The sequence below is a fragment of the Tachysurus fulvidraco genome, chromosome 10 (assembly GCF_022655615.1).
Source record: "Tachysurus fulvidraco isolate hzauxx_2018 chromosome 10, HZAU_PFXX_2.0, whole genome shotgun sequence".
Classification (NCBI taxonomy): domain Eukaryota; kingdom Metazoa; phylum Chordata; class Actinopteri; order Siluriformes; family Bagridae; genus Tachysurus; species Tachysurus fulvidraco.
The window spans coordinates 8,126,563-8,141,362 of NC_062527.1; the positions used below are offsets into that span (position 1 = coordinate 8,126,563).

The 14,800-nt window shown below is 40.0% G+C and overlaps 1 protein-coding gene across 16 annotated transcripts in view; it reads right to left on the reverse strand.

Moving 5' to 3' along the window:
* The window catches only part of cadps2 (Ca++-dependent secretion activator 2), a 115,099-nt gene that overhangs the window by 51,938 nt on the left and 48,361 nt on the right, over positions 1 to 14,800 (reverse strand). For all 16 annotated transcript variants that reach the window (XM_047819750.1, XM_047819748.1, XM_047819751.1 and 13 more), the window contains exons 4-6: positions 6,542 to 6,622; positions 5,398 to 5,628; positions 4,408 to 4,529 (exon numbers count right to left, since the gene is read on the reverse strand). In XM_047819750.1, coding sequence (XP_047675706.1) covers positions 4,408 to 4,529; positions 5,398 to 5,628; positions 6,542 to 6,622 — 434 coding nt within the window. The remainder of the gene's footprint in view (positions 1 to 4,407; positions 4,530 to 5,397; positions 5,629 to 6,541; positions 6,623 to 14,800) is intronic.

A 14,800-nucleotide genomic window follows, 5' to 3' on the forward strand; every position in this document is an offset into this window, starting at 1 on the left:
TCTATCTATCTATCTATCTATCTATCTATCTATCTATCTATCTATCTATCTATCTATCCTATCCAATAACCCAGTTGTTTTAAGAGCACTAAGTGATTATATGTTTTATAGAGATTTAAAGTTAGATCTCTAATGTGGAGACTTTCAATGAACTCAATCTACAGAGCTGTCATTTTTACACCCCGTGGTTGCTAAGGCAACTGATCACCACTAATAGCACTGCATAGTACACACACACACACACACACACACACACACACACACACACACACACACACACACACACACACACACACACACACACCCTTTGGTGCTTTTCTAATCAATTAAGCTCCACACCTGTGTTCTGCAATTCAAGACATGAAAGACTGTGTGTAGTTTTTTTTGTAAATTAAATTTGACTTCAGTCACATAATGAAGACTAAAGCAGACTGGAAATTATTACAAAAATGAGATGAACACTGAAGACATCTAAGTGGAACACTATATTGTTTACACAAACACAGTCCAATTCAGATACAAGACATGCTGCTACAGTCAGTTCAGGAGCCATATGAAATGTGTGCAGTGTAAAAAAAAAATATCCACCGCAAAATGGTAATTAAATTTTCATCATTGATTTTATGGACATTTAAAAGTGTGAAAGAGCTGCAATAATAGTGTGCACGTATTATAATTACAATAATGCCGCACTCAGAGCTCGTGGATGTATTTGCAGTAAAAAGTCACAGAGAACCGTTGGCTGTCTGCATGTGATGTAAGCTCAGTGTAATTAGCCAAAGGGTCAGGATTAAGCAGCTGAAAGCTCAATAATCACAGTGCAATCATATCATAAAGGCAGGACATTGACACAGCCTCAACTTAATTCTATTATTCAAGGAGCTTTGATTTGGAGTGCACACTGGAAGAGAGCGCCACTCGGTTCTCGTCTCAGCATGAGAAAAGAGACGCAATCTCGCAGGCACACAGCAAAGTATGGGATAAATGACCACACTCAATCCCAGCTTCTCTACTAAAGGTTAAGAGATGCATCTAACTCTTTGTTTTTTGCATTATTGTGTTTCCCCAAACATGAGTAATTTCTTATTCCCACACTCAGCTTGATGATAAATGAGGCTAAATGGGAAGTTAAATGAAATTGAACTGAATAATCGATCCATTCAGGGCTCTAGATGACATGTGCAAAGGGCAGCCTGCCTGCATTTAGCCAAATATCATGAGCAGCGGCACTTGTCTCGGCTCGACGAATTTTTCATCTTACCCGCTAATCAAATATTCCGGCTTCTTCAGAAGCAGGTTCTTATGCAGTGGCAGAATGAACAACTATAAACTTAGGGTTAAGCACATAACAGATGAAATGAGAGTTTCTCAGACATGGTTGAGGCTAAAAGCTTTTCACGTCTCTTTTCATCCCTACAGAAAAGTGGCTTTTTGTCACAGTGCAGTCCACGGCAGTCAATACGTATTCATATACTCAGTCTCTTTTATTAAAAAGAATTTAATGCAGAATTTCAGATACCTCATGGCCATGGTTTGTATCACATTATAAATATGTCTGATTTCTTTTACCTCTGAAGGTAAAGCAAAGATGTGGAAAGCATATTTATAGGAGTTCCCAACAATTATATAATAGTATATTAAATATAAAGGTGGACATTGTGATAGGGGTTTAAAAGTAAAACTCTCTCTGAGGCCCTCTAGTGGCTGGCTGCAGTACAATTTTAACCCCATCCATTCTCATGTTAGTGAATGGGATCTGTGTTTTATAGGAATCGATCACTGATAAAGAAAAGGGCATGGTTGATAAAGTGACTGATATTTAAGCCATGACAGTCAAGCTCATGAATATGCATAACAATCCAACATTCTCTTAGCTACTGTACGCTGCTCAAAAAATGAAGGAAATGCTCACATACTGGCTCTTAATAAAATATTCAAGTTGAAAATCTTTACTTATATACATTGTCTAATTCGCTGAAAACAAAATGGCTGGATTCAAAATCACTCCAAAAATTAGAATGAAAAAACAAAACAAAACAAAACAAAGCAAAAAACAAACAGTAAAATATATTATATAATCCATTATGCATGGATTTCAGCACAGCAACTCATAATACAATTCGGTACCATGACTGGACCTTCGTGCCTGTTTGCATGCCTGACAACATCTGGGTATGCTCCTGATGAGATGGAGTCTTTGGGGATCATCTCCCAAGACCTGGATCAGAACATCAGTGAGAACCTGGTCAGTAGGTGGTGCTACATACCATCTTCAGATGCGTTGATTCATCCATGTCTATGAGGTTTTTAATTGGAATCTCTCAAATGGATGCCAGTCAATGGCATCAATGCCTTCAGCATCCAAAAACTGCACACACACACACGCACACGCACACGCACACGCACACGCACACACACACACACACACACACACACACACACACACACACACTGCACCTTATGCTGGTGCAGTGGGCCCTGTGTTCTTCCTTCCCAGTTCCCAACAGCAGTTAGGGTATCAATGGCTAACATGTAAAAGCCTGTGTGACCACCATCTAAGGATAAAATTCCCCAGACCATCACTGGTGGTTATAATGTGTGATGTTGCAAGCAGCATACCATCATGGATCCTCAAGGTGTCTCTAAACTCTTTGTCAGGTTTGTCACATGTGCTTGGTTTGAACCTGCTCAACATCCTTGAGGAGAACATGGGCACCAATGGCAGACCTGTCAAATCTGGACTTCTTAGGCAAATGCCAATCAAGCCGCACAGTGTGGAGCTGTCAGCACAGGTCCCACTGGAGGATGTCAGGGAGCCTGTTTCTGACAGTTTGGTTGTAAGCTGTTGAAGGCCATTTTCTAAGGCTCTGGCAGTGTATTCCTCCTGTTCCTCCTCGCAGTTACCTGTCCTGCTACAGGGTTGTTGCCAGCTCTCCTTTGGCCTGTCTTCCGATATCTGCTCCGTGCACTAAAACTGAGCTGGAGGACACACTAAACCTCCTTGCAATGTCACAGATGGATGTGGATGGACAACCTGTAAAACCTGACCATGTTGCAGGTACTGTACTACCTCATGCTAGTGGACCTGTTGTCACATTCAGTAGCACCAAACAGGTAAAATATCAGGTGCTACTTTTAACCACGATCAAGTGGTCCCTTATTTATTTTTTTGGAGCAATGTACTTACATTACTTAGATTAAAATGATGAATAATTTCACCTAGGTAGCTAAATAGTAGCTCTGTCTTTCAGGACTAAAAACTTCTAGTATCTTATTAGTCAATGTTAAATTCAAAATAGCTGTGAAAAATTATATTATTACAGTTCAACATTTTATTTACTTAATAATAACACTGTACTTGCCATTGTGAGCTGCTGATGCACAATCTTAAGCGTATCTGGTAATAACATGCGCACCCATCAATTGTGCAGTCTCTCTCTGGTTCTGAGATCTCCAGAATTTGTGTGCAGACTCTGGCTTCACTTTTTACAAGACGATGACTCCCATTCTGACCCCAAAAAGGCTTTAAAAAATTCAGTCACTGGTTCCCAAGAGATCTAAATAATTACACTGCAGTCGGCATGAACTGAAAGATTGGACAATTAAAGAACTATGTGGAATTAAAGAATAAAGCTGCTTTACTTTGCCAGAAGCATGTAGTGTACAAAGCCCGTTGCTGCTGTTTAGGCATACTGCCACCATCTTCCTGAGAGCACTGTGCATGAACCTGTCTCTGATATAATACATTTATATAGCAGTCAGCAACAAAATATGCCAGGTCATACATTTTTAATCAAACCAAAGAGGGCAAATAAAATGAAAAATGTATGAAAGTTTATCTATCGAAATGTCTATCAAAACTATGACCTGATGTCTCTGGCCCTGTAGCTAGCATCTGGTCTAATAAGATACCATCCATCCATCCATCCATCCATCCATCTTCTACCGCTTATCCGGGGACGGGTCGCGGGGGCAGCAGACTAAGCAGGGATGCCCAGACTTCCCTCTCCCCAGACACTTCCTCCAGCTCTTCCGGGGGAATACCGAGGCATTCCCAGGCCAGCCGAGAGACATGGTCCCTCCAGCATGTCCCAGGTCTTCCCCGGGGCCTCTTCCCGGTTGGACATGCCCGGAACACCTCCCCAGGGAGGCGTCCAGGAGGCATACCTTTAGTTAAATAGTTTATATACATACTATATGCGCAGGCCACAAGAGCCTGCTACAGAACCTGCACTGGTTCATGTTTAAAGTCACTGAACTATAATCATCTTTTTAAATCACTGATCTATTCTGCTGCAGTACAAGATTCATTCTGTTGAAATGCTTTTCTGTGTCCATGTCTCAACCGCTGGGCGACCAGTTGATGAGCCCTGATCTATATCTTAGTTTTTTAATATCGGTACTCACTGGGGTCTGGAGGCCTCAGCTTGGTCTGTCTGAAGTTTCTCTCCTCCTTCTACTTCCATGGTACAATACACAATTCTGTTAGGGGCCACTGACTTTAGCCCCTGTACCTCTATGATCACAATCTGCAAAGAAAGCAAAAGACGTAAGTGACACCCCAGACTGTATATACATATGCTGAATGACTTATATGTATATACAAAACAAACAGTAGAAAAGAGGAAGGGTTTCAGGACCCGTAGATCAGCAGTTCCCAACCATTTTCACCCATGGACCCCAACATATTCCAACTGTTCCTTAATATATATATTGTATATATTGTGTATATAATACAGAGGTATTAGATTTATATCTTATATCTAAAACAAGTGTAGAGTTGTAAGTCTGTGGGTTTCCTGACAATGAATGGTAATAAAATGTATTTAAAGTATATTTTAAAATATTTTGGGAAAACACCACTTTTTACAACCCTTCCAACAAACCCTGTAGTAATGCCACAGACCACAAGGGGTCTGCGAACCACTGATTGACACCACTTTCGATAGCCTATTAAACCAAAATCCAGTATTCAATAATAACCATAATCCTCTATATCCTGTAAAATTGAGATGCAAAAATATAGAGCTGAGCTCTTTAGCTGGCTCCTTAGTATGTAGATAAATAAATGTACAATTGGCAGGATCCCATGGGGTGTCTTCTATAAGAAATAACAGCTTATCTGTGCGTAAACCTCATTATGCAGATAGTGTCAGGTAATTAACCTTCTTGTAATAGCTATCAAGTTGACTGCTGGTGGCAGACTTTGCATGCTGCATGCACTGAAAAAGCCATTTGGACTCAATTATTCCTGCATGATTTAATATGAAAAACTGGCAAAAGCAAATGTACATAGAAACACCCGAATCAAACCAGCCCACGTAATTGTGTTCCTCTGGCAGAAAATCTAAAGATGCACAGAAGTACATGTAGGGACAGAGTAAGGGACTCACTTACCTCCAGGGTGAATGACAGCACTACATCTGATTTGGAGAGTGGCAGATCGTTCTCATCTCCGATATCTAAAAAGCTGTTCATAGGAGTGAGTTTTGGCTTGATTTTGGGCTTCAAGTCTTTGGCTACAGGAAGGCTCTCCAGGTTTGCCATCAGCAAGTTGACTGACGACCTCAGTTCCTCCACATACATCAGCTCCATGTCCTTAGATATAAACTTAGGGAACTTCCTTTCCTACCAAATACAGTATATTCAGGAAATAATGATGAGAGATGGGATGATACATGACAAAATATATTTCCCACATTTTGCTGTATATGTGATCATCTTTGTCCAAAAAAATCTAGTTCCTTGGAAATATTCCCAGCTACGGATCAGTTTGTGTTTTTAGATCCGTTTTGAGACGTTCTTTGAAACTGAAACATGACACGAGTGAAAATGCCTATTTCGGTCAAGAATAAACACATACATTCACATGTCACTCTATTAGGAAAACCTGTACACCTGCACATCTGTCAATCATGACAGAATAATAATAATGTAATAGAAATGCAATAAAGCATAAAATCATGGCGTTACAGGTCGAGAACTTTGGCTAGTGTTCACATCTCACCTCAGTGACTTTGACTATGGCATGGTTGTTAGTACCAGTCAGGCTAGACTGAATATTTCAGCAAATGCTGATCTCATAGGATTTTCAGTCACAATAATCTATAGAGTTCATACAGAATGCTTAGAAAAACATCCCATGAGCATCAGTTCTGTGTGCATAAACAACTTGCAGTCTACAGTAACTCAAATAAATGCACGGTACAGGACAGCCATGGTACAGCCACAGTAAAGCATCACAGAATTCATGTCACAGCTTGAGGCAGATGGAAATCGGGGACTATAGAGAGTACAGGCTCATCGAAAATCAACAAAAAGACAGATGATGTGGGAATAAAACCATCCCCTGAACTGCTTCTGATCTTCAGTGTCCAATTCAGGTGTGTTTTTATACACTGAGCTGTAGCCACATGAATGACTGATTGGCTAACTGCATGAATCTGCATGTGTACAGGTGTTCCTAATAAAGTGGAGAGTGAGTGTGTCGTGTAACTCTGAAACCACAGCAGCAGTACGACTGTAAGTATGATCGACATACTCTGGCGATTCTGTCGGTGAGTTGCAGTCTCCCATCCAATTCTCTGCGGATCTGTGCTGCCTGCTCATCGACGTTGTCCAGCTGAGGAACAAGAAACACAAATGTAGCTGAAAGACTTAATGAATCCTCATCTGATTTTCGCTGAGGAATCTGTAAAGGCATCGATGAAAAGGGATGATGGCACTTTCCAATTAATAGACAACAGCACTGTAAAAAAATTCAGACAGTGGTATGCTCGACTGACCTTGCGTGGTCTAGCATCATCGCTATTTCTAAACACAAACACAGTAAAAATATATGCTGGCACTCTGTCAAGAATGGGTTTCCTCTCATTCAGTCCATATGCGTGGGATGCGCTCTCTCTCTCTTTCTCTCTCTTTCTCTCTCTTACTCTCTCTCTCTCTCTTCTCTCCTGTTTCCATTTGATAAGCCTCCCTCCCTGAGGCAGCAACACTGCTAAAACTTTACTAATTTCATACAGCAATATTAATATAGCCACTCCAAGTTCGGAACATCCGTTTAAGCAGTTTATGAGATTGTGTGGGCCAAGAATATGTTTTTCTCAAGTCTGCATTATTCTTCAGCTTTCGTCTTCAACTCCTACAGACTAACACTTATATCACATTACCATTCGCTTCCTGGCTTTTAATAATGATCACTCTCACACAGATGTGACAGATGTGTGGGTGCATGCTGGACAATCATTCCTTCATGTGCACACATAACTTGCTCATCTGAGGGCTCATCTGTTTTCACCCATTACTGCTGGCTGAATCGTAGGCCATTTAAACATTAGGCTGCAAAGGCAGTGTGATGAACAAAGGCTTAATGATGCAGTTAGGTATGCCCAAGCTGCACAGTGTGACGAGCAGTCGCAGTGTTGAAAGAACATCTACAGCGCATTGCCAATACTTTGATAAGGCCAGGGAAATGATTTAATGAGCTAGCGTGACCGTCAGCCTAAACAGACTGGAAGTGTGAAGGGATCTCTCTGAAGTGATGTAAACACAGCTCTGAGACACGAGAGAACTAAACATTTATTTTCTTCCTCATTCATAGGCAATTCCTATCTACTAGCTGTGTCTTCACTGCTTCTTGACGGCTATCAATCCGAGTGGATGAGCGCTAACATGTTGGGCACAGCATAACAAAACTGAGTACTCTTGGAGGAAATGATTAACTGCTCTGTTCTGCAATATATGTCATACAAGCCAACCACAAATGACTAGCATCACACTGAGATAGCTGATCTCTGAGATATGACCAATATATGCACACTGAATATATAGATTACGTTACTCCGTTCTGGCAAGAAGGAACTAATGAGAGAATCTGATATCTGATGGAAAGTGTTAGAGGCTTTGCTGTCACTGCTCGCTGATTAGGAACTAATGCCGTCCATACGTATTCAACTTGTGACAGGCAATTAGAGGCTATGCAAAAATAGATAATCGATGACATTTAAAACCCATATGTGGTTAATTAGTATGTTAAATTGACGGTGTTGTCAAAACAAATTTCACCATATGATTGTGAGAATCCATATTTGAATGTTCAATATGATATATTTGACTTCTAGCTGTCTATAGAAATGCACGGTGATCCTTTAAGCGTGATGTAGGAAACATGCTCCGTTGTTAGGACAGGTTCTATTATAACACTGTTACTACATTTACATTTACGCCCTTATCCAGAGCGACTTACATTTTCTCTCATTTTTAAACAACTGAGTGAGCAATCAAAAAAACTTTTTAACGAAAAGCCCTACATTACCAGTAAGCTTCAAATTACTTCAGACTTCATTAAATTTTATATACTGTATATATATTGGGATTACTGAGCATTTATACTGTAGTCGTAGGTCATGCTTTATCCTTCACCTTGAAGCCTTCTTAATCAAATTGTCATTCAATATAAGTGCATTTAAAATAAATAAATAAATAAAGATTAGTCCTTACAGACTTGGCTTTGATTGATTTCTGGGCTGAAGGACTTAGGAAATGAGGAGGTTGGAGAATTACGATGCAGCCTGAGTTAATTATCCATCACACTGTCAGGAAGAACTGCTCAAACCTTTCTGTCACAATGACTTACAAAATGACAAAATAATTATGCAAACAATTATAAAGCTGACAGCTCAGTTATAAGTGGCTTTTAAAAATTTTGTGGTTTAAGTATTACCAGATTTGCCGCAACCTTAGCTGAGGTGTTGTACAGTACATTGTATTATCTTGCTGATATATCCGGTCACTAGGAATTGAGTGAAAGTGGACAGTTTGTTGTTAGAAGTTAAAATCGTCCCTCCATCCAATGATTAGACTGAAATCTATAAGGCTTGCTCTTTCTCATCACTGATAAAATGATATCCTCTATTTCTAACAAGAATCTTTTCAACCACTCTAACAGTAGTTTTCTTTGTGAATAACCTTCCTTAGCTAAAACAGCAACAAGATTATTATTGCTTTTTGTCCCATTTTATCGTTTCATCTTCTTCTCAGCACCAAATCACAGATCAGTGATAACACAGCTTGTCTTCATAATACCCAAGAACTCCTACAGTTTATTGTAGTCACTTTATTGAACACACGTTCACTCATCGATCATGACAGTCAGTTCATGGCTATTAAGCATATGATTCCTATGCAATTTACACAAACACCCTGGCGACCAAACCAATTACCACCTGACAACAGCACAAAAGTATGTATTTGGTATGTATATGACTACCATGACAACAGTCTAAGGATATACAGAACCATCTACAGTCAATATGTCAGTGGGTATAATGTGCTAATAAATTACAGGTAGATTTCAGCTGTATGTGTTTTCTGAATACCTGTGTGCTTTTTCTGTGAAGCTTATTGGACTGATTCTCTCTGTAGAGCAGACATACTGTAAACTACAGATGCCCAGGCTGCGCGGGTTGTGCTGCGGCCTGCAGTTCTGGATTTTCAAGCAATTTTTTTGTTTGTTCACGCTCAAGGATAAATGAACACCATACAGTACATTCCAGTTGTTTGGCTTTGCTCCCCTGCTGACATGGATTCCCACTGTGCTGCCACTGTGACTGATTTCTTAGTGCTTCAAAGAATAAGGCTATCCATTATTGAGGGTTGTGTCTTCCAGAAATAAAACTCTAAAGCTCGTCAAAACAGTTTCTTCACAGTTGCCTGGAGGTTCCTGCAGGTTTAACTACATAAATTCATGCCACTATCTACCTTGCCATAACTCCCATAATAAAGTTCTTTCAGTCCAACTTGGGCAAACCATGTCACTATGGAGAGAACTGTAGCTTCATACTTTGAGACACATGGGGGTGTGACGGTCAGTAGTCCACATGCATTTGGCCATTTGGAATATTTCCCAAATACCTCCCTATTGCTGTCCTCCTTGCCAAAGCATATCTACCTTAAACATGCCTTCTCTTATAACTAAGGGGCTTTTTACACCTGGTCACTTCATGCGTTTTCTGTGATCTGATATCTATCCGATGGTAAAAAGACCAGGTCTAAATGCCCTCTGAAACGGTTTCGAGACGGATATAAATCCGATCGTTCAAACCACTTCAGGAGGTGGTCTGGGACGCATTTCAGATGAAACTGGACAGGTGTAAATGCATGTGGTTGTTCAAGCCACATACATCAGCGCTACACTTCTTCCAAACAAAAGTACGTCACTCGCAGGTGACTCACGAGTCGTACATCTCGCCAGAAACAAATATGTTTTCCCACCAGTGCTGGCTTCGATCTTTCACCCAGGTGTCTAGTTGGGTCTTAAAATGCACTGCTGCCAGCAAACAGTAAATGTTGTTTTTTGTAGCAAGCGCTATTTTAAATGAGGTGAAAAATATTTGCATATTGGGCGGGAGTAAAAAGATCAGCTTGATATCCGATTCGCCAAGACGCATTTATTTTAACAAATCAGATAGCTAACGGATCAGAGAAAACACATGAAGTGACCAGGTGTAAAAAAGGCCCTAAGTTCATTAATACTCTTTAAGTTCTGGAACTTTTTGTGCGAAGCTAATGCAATGCACTTTTGGTTTTATCCCTAAAACCAGTAGTGACTTTTGTCTATTGACGTTATTAACCATGAGCTACATTATATCAGCTTTTAATGCCTTATGTCATGATACAGGCTGAATGCTGAAAATCCGAGACTATACCCATTGCTAAATAAGCCACTGTAAATAATAAACAGGCATTGTCTGTTTATTCCTGAAAAAAAACAATATATCAGCTATTGGTAAAAACATATGGGGTATCAGATCCTGTAACAAATGTCAATTGGATTTGGGATAGTTGCTTTTAGGATTTAGAGCTGTTTACATAAAGCAATTTATGATTTTTTATTTAATGATTTATAATATTTACATTATAAGTGATGTTTGTGTTAGAGTGTAAATACAAGATTCAGTATGTATTTGCATCAGATGATACTCAAGGTTTTGTATCTCAACCATCATCATGCCATCTCTAGTAGTCTTTAGCTTTTATTCTTCTATTCAGCTTTGAATGATCTGTCAACAATTTTTAATCTGATGGTACATTCCATTCCTCTGGATCTACTCTGTTTGGCCTCTTACAGACTCTGATTACTGGGTGATTGAGACACACACACACACACACACACACACACACACACACGCACGCACGCATAGACACACACACGCATGCACGCACGCACGCACACACACACGCACGCACACGCATGCACGCACACACACACACGCACGCACACACACGCACGCACACGCATGCACGCACACGCATGCACGCACACACACACGCACGCGCACGCGCACACACACACGCACACACACACACACGCAAGCACGCACACACTACAAACATTCATTCATTCATTCATTTTCTACTGCTTATCCGAACTACCTCGGGTCACGAGGAGTCTGTGCCGGGCATCAAGGCAGGATACACCCTGGACGGAGTGCACTACAAACATATACCATGCTTATTATTTGACATTGTTCATACAATTATTCATTACTTTATTCTTAATTATTTAGAATATTTTACCTTTCCTTGTTGTTTATTTCAGCTTCATTTCAATAAAACATTTTTTTAATACAACTGGTCGCTGCGTGCCTACAAACACACTCACACACTTACCTAAAAACACAGACACACTGACACACAAGGGAACGTGGCCGATTTCTTGTTGCTGCGTTACCTAGTTGGAATTTCTATTCTATTTTGGTTTGGCTACTATTTCTATGACAACAAGGCTCAGGAACCTCCTAATGACAGATCTAGTCTAAGAGGGGATTTATAGTGAAATCACAGGGTTGGTGCTTTTCTAGAGGTAATGCTGATGAAGGCATGTATCAAAAAAATGAAGGTAAGGTTTTGATCGATTTTGTGCAGCTTCCAGCTAGTTTAAAACTGCCCGCTATACATCATATTGCGTATTAGTGTTAAAACCATGCAGTGCTTTGCTTTTAAAATGAGCTTTACCCTGCCTACTATTACACTTTTACAGTACTATTTAATCAAAAGTTATTCTTTGGACGGTTAGCTGTGATTTGGCCGGTGGAGCTCAACTCTGATGCTCTCCCTTTTCTACCGCTTATCCGAACTACCTCGGGTCACGGGGAGCCTGTGCCTATCTTAGGCGTCATCGGGCATCAAGGCAGGATACACCATGGACGGAGTGCCAACCCATCGCAGGGCACACACACATACACACACACTCATTCACTCACGCAATCACACACTAGTGCTCTCCCTTTTAAACATGTTTATCATCATGCAGTATTGATGGAAGCAAATCCATTTGTTTAACTGCATTTCCTCATACTGAAGTGGAATCAATTTGAAAGGGAAACAGCTTTTAAACGTTGGACATAAAAGCTATGAATCTGAACCGAGGGTTGAACATCATAAAATAAAATGTTTGATGTTTATCTTGGCTGTGAGTTGCTTTTCTCCAGTGCAGCCGAGCTCTTTCTTACAAAATCAATGATTAAATTAAGTTGTCCATTCAAGGTTAAATCAGTATGTACAGTAACAAGAGAAGAGCCATACATGCATTCGATTTTAACCCTCCACTGAGTAAAATTCAAAAGCCTTGGAACATGTGTTGAAATAAGTGTTTATTCCATCATAAAAGGACAACGTTCTCATCACGGAAACACAGCAATAAAACACGTGCTTTCAAAGATTCCACCTTTTATTGCCCCTCGTTTGGATAAAAAGCTAAAGATCTTTGTCACTAAAGTCGCTAAACGATCAGCAGACGGTGATTTGCCACCGTCTGCTGATGTTTTAGAAGGCTCCTATAATCACAAGCCTTTGTAGCATTGTGCATAGAGGTCTAGGACAACTTGTGATCATTTTGTTTTCACCTCTTTAAACTCAGTGATCTTGTACAAACCAGTGCAGCACACGTATTGGGGGAAAATGCTAAATATGCTAATTAGTAAATAAAAGGTCTGTCATAAAGAAACAACATGCTGCTAAGAATGATGCTACTTCTGTGGCTGGAGTAGACTACAGTAGATGCCTGATATCAACGTAACCATAATTTGCCATGATACTTACTGTAAGTTTACCTGATGTCATGACATAAAAATAACAGAAGTGGGGCTTGGACAACAAGACTGGTCGACTAGCAATCATTTTATGTCTCTGACCTTTGAGCTGAACGTCAGGAGGATAGGTAACTACCGATCACGAAAATGATCCAGCATCGGTTATGAAGGTATTGCAGGGTTTTTCCTACATCTAACATTTTTTGTCCCGCCAAAGCCTTATTTGATGTGTAATTGGGTTTTGTGAGTGAAGCAGGCTACTGACGGAGTGACGGAGAGAACAAGCACAGAGCCCCCACCCTCCCACAGTGTTCAGTTCTGTCTTTGCTCTCTCCCTCGCATCAAAATCAACTGATCCTAATTGTCGGAAGACGGAATCCATGTTTCACGTGGTGCATTTGGAGAATATTTTTGCTGAATTACCGCTGGGTGTGAATTGCAGTCAAAAAAAAAGTTGCCTTATCTTCTCTTACAATTTGTGACAAGCATTCCGCACATGCAGCTGACATAACTTTAAATAAACGCAAAAAAAATCTATCCAGTTATGAAGTGTTTTTTGTGTGTGTGTGTGTGTGTGTTGACAAATCTTTCGCCATGTCTTAACAGCCAGAATTCCCACACAACACGTCTGCTAAAGTCTGATTCACGACCTAATGCCTCCTTTGAGCTGATTCATTATAATGAATGGTTAAAGCAATCGGTCTGCCCCTCAGGGTCTGAATCTGTGTATAACAAATCATTACTTCTTAGAAGAACATACACATCTGAAATGAGAAAGTAAGTGTGCTTACCCCATTTAGCAAGAGTGTTTAGTAAAAATTTAGCCTTAATAATCCACAGTATGTATAGGCCTATGACAATGTGTAGTAAATTACCTATAAAATCATTTAGTTTAAAGTTAGACTGGAGTGAGCTGAAACTAGATCAAAGCACAAAGCAAGCTGTTGCTAGCTAGCTGCTAATTTTATTACATTTTATATGGTAAAAAAATGACACTATTACACCTTTTAACGCTACGTTTTTAATGCTACTTTTTAATTGATATGATTATACTAAAATAATTATCAGGTCTATTAAAAAAAAAAAAAGGATTTTATCTTTCAAAACTATGAAAGCCAGTTGTGGGGAAAAAAAATCGCAGCTTTTTTTGCAAAGAGGACAAAGAAAGGATGAGAGTGACAGGTAATATCTGTGTCTGATAATTGCATAGTCTATATATAATTTGGACACGTAAAATAAGTTGAAATCGCTTCCTTTTACTATCTACCCTGACAGTGATTGTTTTTTCATGAATAAATAGGATAAGAAAAAAAATCACAAACTGTTTCTTTGTATTTATTGTCAATATTGGGCTTGCAGATTATGTGGGTACTAGGGTATTCTTTGCTGTGTGTGGATGACCATGTCGGTCAGCCACCACCGAAGACCAATTTTGACAGAGGAAAACCCGGTATTGACCATCACAGTCATTTCCTAAAGTGATCCTCCACTAATTCAATACCACTTCCTGCTGGCTCACCTGCCACCTGTTTCCTCTGGCCTTGACTGCCACTAGATAATGAGGGGTGACGGGGTGACGACAAGGGCAAGGAGGAGATATAAATGAGGCATGGTGAGAACATTCTCTCTCCTCTCTCTCCCTCTCCCTCTTTATCTGTCTCTCTCCAGACACATTGGGCCACAGGTGTTATGCATGGCAGTGTGAATCA